The 15,083-nt window shown below is 46.3% G+C and overlaps 1 protein-coding gene across 1 annotated transcript in view; it reads right to left on the bottom strand.

Annotated features, from left to right (window-relative positions):
- Positions 1–15,083, bottom strand: part of sspo (SCO-spondin) — a 68,662-nt gene that overhangs the window by 13,594 nt on the left and 39,985 nt on the right. Inside the window, 24 exon segments of the mRNA XM_045221570.1 lie at positions 212–476; positions 680–835; positions 1,187–1,363; positions 1,747–1,917; positions 2,152–2,198; positions 2,332–2,484; positions 2,558–2,798; positions 2,958–3,092; positions 3,314–3,481; positions 3,748–3,960; positions 4,407–4,571; positions 4,773–4,808; positions 4,904–5,124; positions 7,992–8,131; positions 8,525–8,691; positions 11,323–11,481; positions 11,713–11,933; positions 12,055–12,154; positions 12,383–12,580; positions 12,774–12,944; positions 13,182–13,382; positions 13,518–13,564; positions 13,759–13,928; positions 14,950–15,029. Of these exon segments, the coding sequence (XP_045077505.1) occupies positions 212–476; positions 680–835; positions 1,187–1,363; positions 1,747–1,917; positions 2,152–2,198; positions 2,332–2,484; positions 2,558–2,798; positions 2,958–3,092; positions 3,314–3,481; positions 3,748–3,960; positions 4,407–4,571; positions 4,773–4,808; positions 4,904–5,124; positions 7,992–8,131; positions 8,525–8,691; positions 11,323–11,481; positions 11,713–11,933; positions 12,055–12,154; positions 12,383–12,580; positions 12,774–12,944; positions 13,182–13,382; positions 13,518–13,564; positions 13,759–13,928; positions 14,950–15,029 (3,802 nt within the window).

The following is a 15,083-nucleotide window of genomic DNA, read 5'->3' as shown; positions in this document are numbered from 1 at the left end:
TATTATTCCGTGTATGGATCTATCTACGGTGGCCCCAGGGGGGGGCAAAGTAGCTTTAAAAATACATATCTATTTAATGGTCTATCTTAGTGTTTCTCTCTCTTGGCCTTTGCTTCCTTGTTATTATTTGTGTCTATTCTGAGACTATGGGTATCATATTGAAACTTTGTATAGGTTCTCCTTCACTTGTTAAAATAGTTAAGTCACTCACCAGGTGCTGCAGTCTATAGTGACCATGGTCCCCTGTGGGACAATCACAGAGACAGGTCTCCCTGAGGCCTGATGTTGGAGGTGCACACAGCCACACTGCTCTGGGGGCACACAGGTCCCGTTCTGCTGCAGCAAGCCCTGAGGGCAGTAGCAGCCAGGGGTACACTCCTGTATCCCCGCACACAGCGCATTCTGCCCCTGCAGTGCACACTGCTTTTCACAGGGAGAGCCACACTCCAAGTACTGGAACGACTTCTCACAAGAGTCTGGAAGAGAGAAGATCTCATGTCACACGCACGCACACATGCATAAACAATCACGCGTGCACACACACACACACACACACACACACACACACACACACACACACACACACACACACACACACACACACACACAGAGAGAAAACCCAAGCACACATACACACAAACCGAGAAAACCCACACATAGCATTACTATGTGGCCTCACCATGACAGTGGTCTAGTGTGCAGTTTCTGCTCTGGGTGTCCAGATGTGAACAGTGCTGTCCCTTGGTGGCTGGTGAGAGCGGTGCGCGGTGACGCTGCTGCCTCTGGGACACACAGCAGCAGGCGGACCACTCAGTCCACTCTGACATGGGGCACTCTGGACACACACACAACAGGGAAGAAGTCAAAGATGGAGAAAAGTATTGTGAAAGTATTGTCTAGCTAAGAGAGACTGCGATTGACTCTTTGGGTTTGTGTCCTAATGGTTTACTTTGTGGCAGAGGCTGGATAGCAGTATTTCCTGGTCAGACTAAGTAAATCAAGTTTTGGTTTGAATTATAATAATAATAATAATAATAATAATAATAATAATAATAACTACCAATAGACTTCAGATATTGTCTGAACAGACAGCACAGAATATATTCTGCCATGCCATTATAGAATGAGCTTGGTATCTAGGAGTAGACATGAATACAGCCAGGGGATATTATTGAGGTCATGCTACCTGGACAGGGTCTCTTATAGCACAGCTGGGTCTCCTCTCTGTTCCTCTCCGCCTCTACCTCAGGGGGGCAGGCGCCCTCCTCCTCCCCTTCACACACACACACCCTGCGTCGCGACACCACCCCCGCACCGCAGCTGCGGGAGCAGGGGGACCATGGTGACCAGGGACAAAGGTCATCTGGAAACAGGAAATGTGTGGTTCAGAACAACAGTTAAAAACCAAAAGAGGGACAGAGGGATGAGAGGGAACCAGGTGGAAAACAGAAAGAGGGAGGGACAGAGTGATGAGAGAGAACCAGGTGTGTCCCTGTAGACCTGTAAGATTACAGTTTCTATACGTGCAGAGTGCAGACCACTCCCTTTGGTTCAGAACAGAACCAGGTGGAATAGGTCCGTTTTTGGTAACACTTTCCTTGAGCCAGTTGAGTGTTATTCATTATGAATACATTTGAATGGTATAATCAATATGATACTTTGTCCAATTCTGTCAGATCTACATTAAGGGCCTAAGGAAAAGTGTTAGGGTTGGGTTTCTAATTGAGCCACAGTAGTCTGTGTTACCGAGGCAGGGAGGTGTGTGACAGCCTTGGGCCTCTCTCTCCGGTCCGCTGCAGTTTGTCCCGTTGTTACGGGGTGGAGGGTTGATACAGGCCCGGCTCCGAATTTGAGTGCCCCGCCCACACGTCACCGGACAGTCCGACCACACCGACCAGGGCGTCCAACCACCATCCACTGTCAACCACAAGAGGAGTGATTGGCAGGATACACAGCCAATCACAATACTTGGAATGCGATATATTGTTTTTATCATAAGTGAGAGGTATTCTCTCTGCAGTGATATGGTTGTATGTGTATTTTTGAATGATCAAATTTGATTTTGCAATCCATCAAAGAAGAACAATATTACATAACATTACATCAAATACATCAAATGTGCAGGTAGGTATAAGAACATATTTAACACACCTCGACAGTCAATATCTTGGCAATAGTCTCCCTCTGGGGTGCATGTACTGAGAGAAAAAACACGGAAAATGTTAGAATTCAAAATCAGTACAAAAATCTGTACCACTGTACCACTAATGCCCCTATAACACTCTATCATCAAGATATTTCATCATCTATATTTTAGTTCTACGACCTCACCATTGTTTACATTCTCCCTGCAGCCATGTGTCTCCCACGGTCAGCTCCTGGTTGTCATAGACACAGAGGGGTGGGCAGGGCCCGGGGTCACATGACTTGTGCTGCACCTCCTCAAACTGGCAAACCGCTCCTTCACGCTCTGGTATTAGAGATCTGATAGGACACACACACTCAATATCTGATATCCTGTGTATGTGTGTGTGTGTCTCTTTTCTTATTTTCTCACCTGAAGCGTGTTCTCTGGCCCAGCCCACAGGAAGTGCTGCAGGACGCCCAATTGGACCAGGAGCTCCAGGTGCAGCTGGCCTCTTGGCAGCTCTGATTGGTGCAGGAAAGCAGTCCGTCTGCGCAGCTGCAGTTGTTGCAGTCCACCTGGTGCCAGCTGCCTGCAGCCCAGCTCTGACCCAGAGAGTCCACACAGTCACACTGCCATACCTGCACACACACCCCGTCCTGCTGCAGCTGACCTGGAACATCACACACATTTATAGTGTTATTAGTAGATTTATACATGCAATGGAAGACATCTGATCTGTGTACAATACTTAATATAGCTCAGTATAATAGTTAATGTCAATTCATGACTAAAAGAACAGTTGACAGTGAAAATGTGACCAGTCACTAGCCTTTAGGGCAGCGGCACCCAGGCTGGCACTCTGTGTTGCCCTGGCACTGGATGCCCTGCTGGAGGTCTGAGCAGCGTTGAGGACACTCGTTGGCACAGGGCACAAACTCCTGACCCGCTGGGCAACCCTTCTCATCTGGGAGAGAGACAGATTTATGATAGTACAGCATGGCTAAGTATGGTTAAAAACACTTCTCCATCCATCCATCTTTTTTTTTTATCAGTCGGTGACTGAGGTGAGAGAGAGATACAGAGAGCGAGAGAGAGAGAGAGAGAGAGAGCAGAGAGAGAGAGAGAGAGAGAGAGAGAGAGAGAGAGAGAGAGAGAGAGAGAGAGAGAGAGAGAGATCGGTCTTACCACAGGGTTTGGTGTTGCAGGGTTTCACCTGGTTCTTCTCTCCCTCACACTTGCGCCCACCATTTTTGGGCGGGGGGCTGAAGCAGGAGCGGGTTCGGATGGAACGCCCGCCCCCACAGCGCTTGTCACAGCGAGACCAGGGGCTCCAGCGAGACCAGCCTCCGTCCACTGACACACAGAGAGAGGGTCCTTTAAATATGCCTCTACTCTGGGGCACAAAATCAACCCTAGACCGTGTGCTTATCTATCAAATGCTTTCAGATATATGAGTGACTATTAAGAAGTGATTCATTTCCACACATTCATATCAGATGAAATAAGTTTGGAATGGCAAAACATTTTAGTGGACAGTACATAATTCCAATTCAACCCCTGTTAACGAACACAAACAGCATGTACAGTAGCTGTGTCTATAACAGTGTCGGTCCACCAACCTCGACAGGCCTTTATGTTACAGAAGCGATTCTCCAGGTTACCCCCCAGGATGTCATCACACCAGGAACCGTTGACCCCGGGGGTCAGGAAGGTGCGTAACCTCTGCTGCTGACCCACGCCGCAGGAGCGCGAGCACGCCACCCACTCGCCCCACTCCATCCACGTGCAGTTCCTCTGGGCACAGTCATCCCCCACACACACCCCACCGCCATCTGGTAACACACACAGCAAAAGACAGACATACATGATAGTGAGGACTGTTGTATTTCAATATAAGGGACACTGCTAACATGAATGAGATTAAGAAGGAGCACTTAGGCCTGCAGCATCATTTACATTATACATCCATGCCACAGGAGGTTGGTGGCACCTTAATTGGGGGGAACGGGCTCATGGGAATGGCTGGAGTGGAATTAGTGGAATGGTATCAAATACATCAAACACATGGTTTCCAGACATTATTATGAGCCGTCATCCCCTCAGCAGCCTCCACTGATCCATGCTTAAAATGTTTGTATTTTTTCACTTCCCTACTGTACTGAAAAAGGACACATACAACCCAAGAGAAAATACACATAGGGCTACTGCATTAGAGCATATCTGAGGGAACAGTAGCTGGACATCAGGATATGGGGTTGGGGAAGAAAGGGGACATTACCAGGACACTGGGGCAGGTTGCAGGCCTTCTCCTGATGGGTGTCCCCTGAGCAGGGGGGTCTGACACAGCGCCTCTGACGGGACTTGAGGGCCGGGGTCAGGGAATCGCTACACGACCGAGAGCAGGTGGTCCATGACGACCACTGAGAGAAGCCTGCATTCTCATCTACAGGGAGGAGGGATAGTGGGAGGGAGGGAGATCAATTGAGCCTTAACAAGTCTTTATTGTACAATTAAGGAGTTCATAGAACAGAATAGTTCATACTGTAGATAGAAGTGAGAGCGAGAGAGTGGGGAGCTTCAATAGTGAGACAGACAGAGGTCTCTAGAGTAAGGAAGCCCTGTGGTGTGTGGAGTGTTGAATTACCTGGTAGAGACGGCTCTTCTGTGGGGCCGATGATCACTGTAAAAAGGATTACACAACATATAAGTTAATGTCATATTTTAGTATATTTCTTACATGATGGTATTACATTCCTGGAGAGTACAGTTCAGTACCTGGGCAGTCCGGAGCCTGACAGTAGGTGCTCTCTTGCCGGGGCCCCAGGCAGTCTCTGCCCCCGTAGGCTGGGGCTGGGTGGCTGCAGGCTCGGGTGCGGGTTTTTAGGCCCAGGCCCCCACAGGACAGGGAGCAGGGGCTCCAGGGGCCCCAGGGGGACAGACCCCCGTCTATAGGGCACGGTTCCAGGGAACAGTTCCACAAACCATGTTGACACTCGCTACAGGCAGACAGGAGGGTAAAAAAATAAGTTAGGTAAGTGCTGTGAATAGTTCAACTAGGCCTGTAACTATGTATGTATATATATATATATATATATATATATATATATATATATATATATATATATATATCAACTTGAACTTTTACACATTTTGTTGTGTTACAGTCTGAATTTAAAATGGACTAAATTGAGATTTTTTGTCACTGCCCTACACACAATACCCCATCAAGTCAAAGTGGAACTTTTTTTTTTTTTTTTTTTTACAAATTAATAAAAAATGAAATGTTAGTAAACATTTGCTTAACACGTCACATAAGAAGTTGCATGGACTCACTCTGTGTGCAATAATAGTGTTTAACATGATTTTTGAATGACTACCTCATCTCTGTACCCCACACATACAATTATCTGTAAGGTCCCTCAGCCGAGCAGTGAATTTAAAACTCATATTCAACCACAAGGACCAGTGAGGTTTACCAATGCCTCGCAAAGAAGGGCACCTATTGGTAGATGTGTAAAACATTTAAAAAGCAGACATTGAATATCCCTTTGAGCATGGTGAAGTTGTAAATTACACTTTGGATGGTGTATCAATACACCCAGTCATTACAAAGATACAGGCGTCCTTCCTAACTCAGTTGCCGGAGAGGAATGAAACCGCTCAGGGATTTCACCATGAGGCCAATGGTTACTTTCAAACAGTTAAAGAGTTTAATGGCTGTGATAGGATAAAACAACAACATTGTAGTTACTCCACAATACTAACCTAAATGACAGAGTGAAAAGAAGGAAGCCTCTACAGAATAAACATGCATCCTGTTTGCAACAAGGCACTGCAAAAAATGAAATTAACTTTATGTCCTTGTCACACCCTGATCTGTTTCACCTGTCTTGTGCTTGTCTCCACCCCCCCACCAGGTGTCTCCCATTTGTCCTCATTATCCCCTGTGTATTTATACCTGTGCTTTCTGTTTGTCTGTTGCCAGTTCGTCAAGTCCTACCAGCGTGTTCCCGTGTTTCCTGTGCTCTAGTTTGTTTTTCTTAGTCTTCCCAGTTCTGACCTTTCTGCCTGTCCTGACCCTGAACCTGCCTGCCCTCCTGTACCTGCCTGACTCTGATTTGGATTACGACCCTTTGCCTGTCTTGACCTACCGATTACCTGCCGTTCTGTACCTGCCTGACTCTGATTTGGCTGTGCCGGTCTAGACACCTTAATCCTGCCATAAATTAGAGAGGAGGAGAATATATATCTGGCACTCTAGTATGGTGAAAGGAATGCCTTTGTTTCAGATACTTTTTGCCGCCCAAAAACTTCAACATCCAACAATGAACACTGGGACAATATATTTCAACATCCAAACGTTGGGAATGATGAGAAATGGAATATGGAAAATTAATGTCTATTTTGTGATGTCATAAAAAATGGTATAAAGGCGTTATAACGAAAACATTGTGACTTGAAGAGCTTTTACACTGTGTATATCAGGCTTACATCCTTTACCTTGGGTAGAAAATATCAAGGAGGAAGACAATATTTTCCTGAAGATAGGAATGCGATTTTAGCTTTCTAACAAAATCATAGTGATGATAATACTTTTGCCTCGTAACTAGCCACGCCCGAGGGAGCTCAGAGAGCGTGTCAGTATGATGGAAATGCCCCTCTTTACCAGAGTGCATAAAAGATTGAGATAAGAATGATCAGATCAGACTAGACAGACCTCAAGCTGCAGCTTTTGTCCATATTGGTCCCGACCCTGAAAATCAACACGAGGTGAAGACAACAAAGTTGCCTCCACTAACAATCAATGTTACGGCTGAGTAGCTGTTCTATGTACTGTATCTAAGAAGGTGAATTTAAGTGGGACCATCCTGTTACTCTCTTCAAGCCATCGTCTACTACACTGCTCTCATCATCCCACAGGGGATCATCGACACGGCTGATTAACCGTCCTCAGAAGACCACTTCCAGAACGAGTGAAAGTAAACAGACAACTAAGAAGAAGGTCATTGTGACCTCTTGTCAATCTGAGCCTTACATCTAAAAGGCCATCCGAAAGAGAAGGCCCAATCGACCCCTTCACATGAAGGCCTGGATCCAACAGAGATACATGACGAAGACCTCCAACACGTAAATACATGCATTGCTTTTCTTCCCAAACGGGCGGCAGTTTGGGGCAGAGTATTAGGATTACTGTGTGCGTAGATCCATGTGTATCCAAGTGTTTTCTCTCTCTCTCTCTCTTTAACTCGCAATCTATTGTAACAAGTGTCATATTGTGGTAGTACGCTAGGGACCCATTTTCATTGTATTAAGTTTAGAATCCCTACCTATACCGTGTACGTGTTTGTATCTTGTGTTATCATTTTTAATTAGTTAGTAAATAAATAATTAAATCAATTTGTGTGGTATGGAATGATCAGTAAGACCCGGGTTCGTGCAGACTTAAAGAGCCTACGGCTTTCAGAATGAGACTGATATGAGGTAAATGATTACTAAATTACTGTTAAATGATAAGAGATATCTAGATATCTTTAGAGTTAATTTGGGAAACGGTAACTCGCTAAACAACTTTTCCCGTGGTGCCCCAAATTCCTAATGAGTTAATTGTTACATGATTCATTTAATCTAGTAACAATTAAACATAGTAGGTAATTATTCGATATATAATAGTCATCACAATAATGAAAGTCACGTTATGACACCTCTCAGTCCCATTGTGTGCCACAAGGGTTCAAGCTATATTGTAAACCACACATTCATAGCACCTGATGTGGGAGTAACAGTGCACTCTAAAAACAACAAATAGCTTTTAAAGAACATATTTGTGCTTATTTGTGTGATGTGGTGTATCTCTCTCACCCACCAGACACTGCAGTCGTGTATGAACGTTTCCCCAGACTGGAACGCGTCCCCCTGGGTTAGGTTATGATGGGCCAACACTGGGGTCACAGAAACATTCTGTAGTGAGGTCAGGAGCTCCTTGTCCACCAGGCAGGGGCACTCCTAAACATGAAACACAGTGCTTGGTTTACTAGCTCCCTTATTCAATATACATTAAGTAACTGTTTATTCATGTGGAATACATATAAAGTAACTGTTTATTCATGTGGAATACATATAAAGTAACTGTTTATTCATGTAGAATACATGTGAAGTAACTGTTTATTCATGTGGAATACATATGAAGTAACTGTTTATTTGTGTGGAATACATATGAAGTAACAGTTTTTTCATGTGGAATACACTTGTTATAACCTTTTACTTATCAGAAAAACACTAACATAAAGTTTTCATTCATTCGAAATACGCTTGAAATAACTGTTTATTCATATGAAATTCTCATGAAGTATCCTTTCATTCATCTGAAATACACATTAAATAACCACTGTAACTGACCTGTACACAGGCTCTGTTGTGCTGGAAGGTCTGCAAGGGGCAGTGGCACCCCTCCTCGCAGCCCTCAGAGTAGCAGCCCTCTCGCCCACTGACCTGGGCACAACTGAAGGGGCATCCCTCGCCCCGCACACACTCCCTGTACAGACGACCCGGGGGGCAACCCACCTCTGGTACCAAGGCAGAGGTTTGGGTAAGATGGGCAGACAGGAGAGCAATGATCAATGTGTGCGTAGAGTTTCATTGTGAAATACTTGTATATACACTGCTCAAAAAAATAAAGGGAACACTAAAATAACACATCCTAGATCTGAATTAATGAAATAATCTTATTAAATACTTTTTTCTTTACATAGTTGAATGTGCTGACAACAAAATCACACACAAATTATCAACGGAAATCAAATTTATCAACCCATGGAGGTCTGGATTTGGAGTCACCCTCAAAATTAAAGTGGAAAACCACACTACAGGCTGATCCAACTTTGATGTAATGTCATTAAAACAAGTCAAAATGAGGCTCAGTAGTGTGTGTGGCCTCCACGTGCCTGTATGACCTCCCTACAACGCCTGGGCATGCTCCTGATGAGGTGGCGGATGGTCTCCTGAGGGATCTCCTCCCAGACCTGGACTAAAGCATCTGATGTCCCAGATGTGCTCAATTGGATTCAGGTCTGGGGAACGGGCGGGCCTGTCCATGGCATCAATGCCTTCCTCTTGCAGGAACTGCTGACACACTCCAGCCACATGAGGTCTAGCATTGTCTTGCATTAGGAGGAACCCAGGGCCAACAGCACCAGCATATGGTCTCACAAGGAGTCTGAGGATCTCATCTCGGTACCTAATGGCAGTCAGGCTACCTCTGGCGAGCACATGGAGGGCTGTGCGGCCCCCCAAAGAAATGCCACCCCACACCATGACTGACCCACCGCCAAACCGGTCATGCTGGAGGATGTTGCAGGCAGCAGAACGTTCTCCACGGCGTCTCCAGACTCTGTCACGTCTGTCACGTGCTCAGTGTGAACCTGCTTTCATCTGTAAAGAGCACAGGGCGCCAGTGGCGAATTTGCCAATCTTGGTGTTCTCTGGCAAATGCCAAACGTCCTGCACGGTGTTGGGCTGTAAGCACAACCCCCACCTGTGGACGTCGGGCCCTTATACCACCCTCATGGAGTCTGTTTCTGACCGTTTGAGCAGACACATGCACATTTGTGGCCTGCTGGAGGTCATTTTGCAAGGCTCTGGCAGTGCTCCTCCTGCTCCTCCTTGCACAAAGGCGGAGGTAGCAGTCCTGCTGCTGGGTTGTTGCCCTCCTACGGCCTCCTCCACGTCTCCTGATGTACTGGCCTGTCTCCTGGTAGCGCCTCCATGCTCTGGACACTACGCTGACAGACACAGCAAACCTTCTTGCCACAGCTCGCATTGATGTGCCATCCTGGATGAGCTGCACTACCTGAGCCACTTGTGTGGGTTGTAGACTCCGTCTCATGCTACCACTAGAGTGAAAGCACCGCCAGCATTCAAAAGTGACCAAAACATCAGCCAGGAAGCATAGGAACTGAGAAGTGGTCTGTGGTCACCACCTACAAAACCAGTCCTTTATTGGGGGTGTCTTGCTAATTGCCTATAATTTCCACCTGTTGTCTATTCCATTTGCACAACAGCATGTGAAATTTATTGTCAATCAGTGTTGCTTCCTAAGTGGACAGTTTGATTTCACAGAAGTGTGATTGACTTGGAGTTACATTGTGTTGTTTAAGTGTTCCCTTTATTTTTTTGAGCAGTGTAGTATAAAAATATTTTTTCTAAAATACAGAATTAATCACTATTACTGATACTACCTTTACTACAACAACTACTTCTGTCTAGTACCTCTACTCCCACCTTGGATATAGTTACTACTATTAGTAATACCACTACTACTGTAAATGTGGAGAGAAATGTTCTATTCGTCCCGGCAGCAAATCTTTTTCCATTCAACAGATTGACTCTGACTCAGTCCGAGCTGGAACGAGAGGCTCAATTCTCAGAGGACTATCACTCATAGTAACGACACACAGAACCCAAAAATAGCCCCAATGAGGAGACAGAAGGGGAAGCCAGAGTGAAAAATGAAGACTACTCCACCGCCGCCGAGCTATTTCACTTTAAGAGGCATTTCACTTCAACGCTGCATTTCCTGGCGTTACTATGTAGTTATCCTTCACTCTGGCACCACATGTTGGTCATATTAGTGATTGACTGCGTCTGAAATGGCATCCTATTCCGTATATAGAGCACTACTTTTGACCAGAGTCCTATGGGCCAAGGTCAAAAGTAGTACACTATAAACATAGGGAATAGGGTGCCATTTCAGACACAGCCATTTACTTCCATTGGCTCTGGGTAGTGGATGAATGAACGCAAGCAGGAAGTATAACTCAAACAAAATGTTGCGGCATGGCCCAAAACACCTTCACACCTTGCAAGGCCCTGTGGTCCTACAATGGGTAGTCATCGGGGGTGTGAGTCTAAATGACACAGTGCCATCTAATTGGCTGCTCCCTGAGCTACTGTGCACCTTACCGCAAAAAACACTGAGCTATCTACTACAGGTACAGTACATGGACTCTACAGGGACAAGGATTCTTACACTGGGTGCCAGTGGTAGCTGCAGCAAGGGAATTTGAACTGTATTTTATCTCACGGTCTGCTATTTATCGGGGAATCGAACCCACAACCCTGGCGTTACTAGCACCACGCGACCAGGCTCTTACCAACTGAACCACACAGGAACACGTGTAACATCTACATGTACTCACCGAGACAGACCTGTGTGTTACAGGTCTTGCTCTGCCTCCTCATGCCAGAGCAGGGCGGGAAGCTGCAGAGACGGGTACGAGACTGTTCCCCTCCTCCACAGCTCACTGAGCACACAGACCAGGGGGACCAGGGGGACCAGGTCAGAAAGTGACCAGAGTCTGGATGAGGGCACAACACCAGAGAGGGGACATCAGGTACCATGGTATTCTGGAGGTAGTAAGGTAGTATCAAGTACATTACTGTATGCCAAGAAATATGTCTTGGGGGGGTTGTATATAATGCAATCTGTTCAAAGGTAGTGTATGCATCATCACCATTCAACATTGTGTGGGTGAAGTCTACTATGATATGTAATGTTACGTTTCCACCAAGTCTGTCCCAGTGTGTACCTGTACAGGTGTGGTTGTTGCACTCTCTCTGCTGTTCAGCCATGCCCGCACAGCCCCTCCCCCCACTCTGAGGAGCGGGGTTATCACACTGACGCACGCGGAGCTTGACTCCACCCCCGCAGGGGGCCGAGCACTCTGACCAGCCTCCCCATTGGCTCCAGCCACCGTCGACATGGCAACCAGGGACTGATTGACAGTGGAGAACACCCGCCTCACAGGTGCTGCGGGATAGGGGAGAGAAAGAAGATTGTGAATACATTCCGAGGCAGACTGTATTACAAAAACTGTATTGATAATATATGCTATGCTACCGGTGGGGAAACATGAGGTTGTGTACTGTACCAGTTTTTACAGTCAGCGATGATGGCCTCTCCTGGATTTGCGAACTGCCAATCTGACCTACCAGGCCACGCCCACGAGGTGTTACTAGAGTCTAACCCACCTGGATAGAGAGAGAGAGAGAGAGAGAGAGAGAGAGAGAGAGAGAGAGAGAGAGAGAGAGAGAGAGAGAGAGAGAGAGAAGAGAGAGACTCAAAATGTTTGATGACCTCGCTGCAGCTTAGTATAGCATTAGGAGTTGAGAAAAACAATAGGAGTAGTAGGACAGTAATTACCAATGAAGTTGTGTTAAAAACATGTTGTCTAGGTAAGTGTTCTCCATTGGTCTCACCAGTAGTGCTGTTGTGGTATTTACAGCGACATTCCTCCCTCTCCACACACTGGCCGTCCTGTAGCACCAGATCACCCGAGCAACCACAGGTCATACTGCACTCCACAGAGTCCAGACACTCTGTGTCGCCATGGAGATCAGAGCAGGAGCGTGGACAGGGCTTCCCACATGGCCAGTCCACCTGCACCCCGCCACAGTCTGAAAGAGAGGAGCATCATGGGAGTAAACAGAGATCAAAACAACAATATTCCTTACTACAGCAGGATTTGAGTGAAATTCAATCCAATCATAACATCCAAGTCACTTTGAATCAAGTATTTGAAATGACATTTTTGTAACATGTCCGTACTTTGGCACAGTCAAAATGTCACCCATGATGTCATCAGCTGACCTGAGCAGACGGTGATGTTGTCATGGCAGCCGCGGCTCTGCCGGCTCTCCCCTTGGCAGGGCAGACCCCCAAACCTGGCAGGAGGACTGTTACACTCCCTGGTCCTCACAGACACCCCCTCACAGCCATCACACTCTGACCAGCCCGACCACAGGCTCCACGAACCATGGACTGATCGAGAGAGAGACAGAGAGAGGGGGTGGAAATAAATAGACAAAAGAGGGGGAGGGGCCGGAATTGACAAGTGGGGTGAGAGAGGTAGAGGAACAGAAAAGAAAGGTGACAGAGAGAAAAGGTGAGACAGGAGGAGGTAGAGAAGGCAAAATCCATGCCATTACACTAACCACATACTATAATGTTGTCTACCTATAAGTCACAAACCCTTTGACGTGAGTACTATGTTGTTACCTGGGCAGAAGGTGACCACAGGGCAGGGATGCCTCTGGATCTGTACTCCCACCCCACCGTGCACTTCCTGTTCCCCTTGGCAGGGGGCTCCTCCCGCCTTGGGCTCTGGACAGCCACAGCTGCGATATCTGGACACCCACTCTGCCCCACACGTCTTAGAACAGTGGGTCCAGCCAGACCACTCACACCACCCACCTGACACTATCCACCAGGGGAGAGGGTGGGGGAGACTCAGGATGGATCAGACATACATGTGAGTCCATGTGCTTTTGGTGATATACTGTATATATTGAATGTGAATGGAAACTGGGTATTCAGACTGTACCTATTACTTACCTGGACAGGGGTCACTGGTGCAGTTGAGCCTCCCTCCCTCGCAGGTGCTGAAACACAAATGACATCAATAACAACCTAATACACGCACAAACACAAGTAAGCACACACACACACCACCACTACTTTTAGCCTACCGCAATCTATGTCACACCATTGAAGCTTCAATATACACATATCAAAAGACAACATGACAAAGCTCCCCTCTTCCCAATCTCTCCCCCTCCTCTCCTCTCTCTCTCACCAGTTGTTGCAGCTGTCGGGGGCAGTGGTGCTCTCTCCAGGGTACAATCTCAGGCCGGTGTTGAGGTCCAGACAGGGGCACTTTTCTCTCTCAACACAGGATGTCCCGTTGGAAGACAGCACCTTGCCCTCCGTGCAGTAACACCCAGCCTCACAGAGCCACTCACAGTGCTGCACAGGGGGGCAGGGGGTATAGGAGGTGATATAGGTGGAATATAGGGGGATATCGGGGGGATATGGGGGGAGGGGGATATAGGGGAGGGGGGATATGGGGGGGTGTAGCATTATTGCTGTTCCCATAATCTGCAGCAGCAGCAGCAATAGAAGTATCAGCATAATCATCATTATAATACCTATCAACATAATCATCATTATAATACCTATCAACATAATCATCATTATAATACCTATCAACATAATCATAATTATAATACTTATCAACATAATCATCATTATAATACTTATCAGCATAATCATCATTATAATACCTATCAACATAATCATCATCTTCATCATCATAACTATTGCTGCCATCATTATCACCACCACCATAACTACCACCACCATCATCATCATCATCATCATCATCATCATCATTATCATAATGATCATCACCGTCACTATAACCACCACCACCATAAGCACCATCATCACCATCATCATCATCATACTCATCCTCGTGCAAAGTTAACAAAGGAGTCAGCAAAATGCCTACGTCTTACTGACAGAGCCAGAAGCTGTGTGTATAGATAATGACAGAGCCAGAAGCTGTGTGTATAGATAATGACAGAGCCAGAAGCTGTGTGTATAGATAATGACAGAGCCAGAAGCTGTGTGTATAGATAATGACAGAGCCAGAAGCTGTGTGTATAGATAATGACAGAGCCAGAAGCTGTGTGTATAGATAATGACAGCGCCAGAAGCTGTGTGAATAGATAATGACAGAGCCAGAAGCTGTGTGTATAGATAATGACAGAGCCAGAAGCTGTGTGTATAGATATTGACAGAGCCAGAAGCTGTGTGTATAGATATTGACAGAGCCAGAAGCTGTGTGTATAGATATTGACAGAGCCAGAAGCTGTGTGTATAGATATTGACAGAGCCAGAAGCTGTGTGTATAGATATTGACAGAGCCAGAAGCTGTGTGTATAGATAATGTCTATGGAAAATATAAACAATTTGTGACACTCACAGACAGGTCATCACAGGAGCGAGGACACGAGGGGCCACAGCTACTGAACACTGTCCCAGGGACCTGAGAGCAAGGCGCAACTGAAAACACACACAGTGTCAGTCATATAAACACACATGGACACACACACGAAC

Source organism: Coregonus clupeaformis, chromosome 7 (genome assembly GCF_020615455.1).
Source record: "Coregonus clupeaformis isolate EN_2021a chromosome 7, ASM2061545v1, whole genome shotgun sequence".
Taxonomy (NCBI): Eukaryota; Metazoa; Chordata; class Actinopteri; order Salmoniformes; family Salmonidae; genus Coregonus; species Coregonus clupeaformis.
This window is presented reverse-complemented; position numbering and strand designations above follow the sequence as displayed.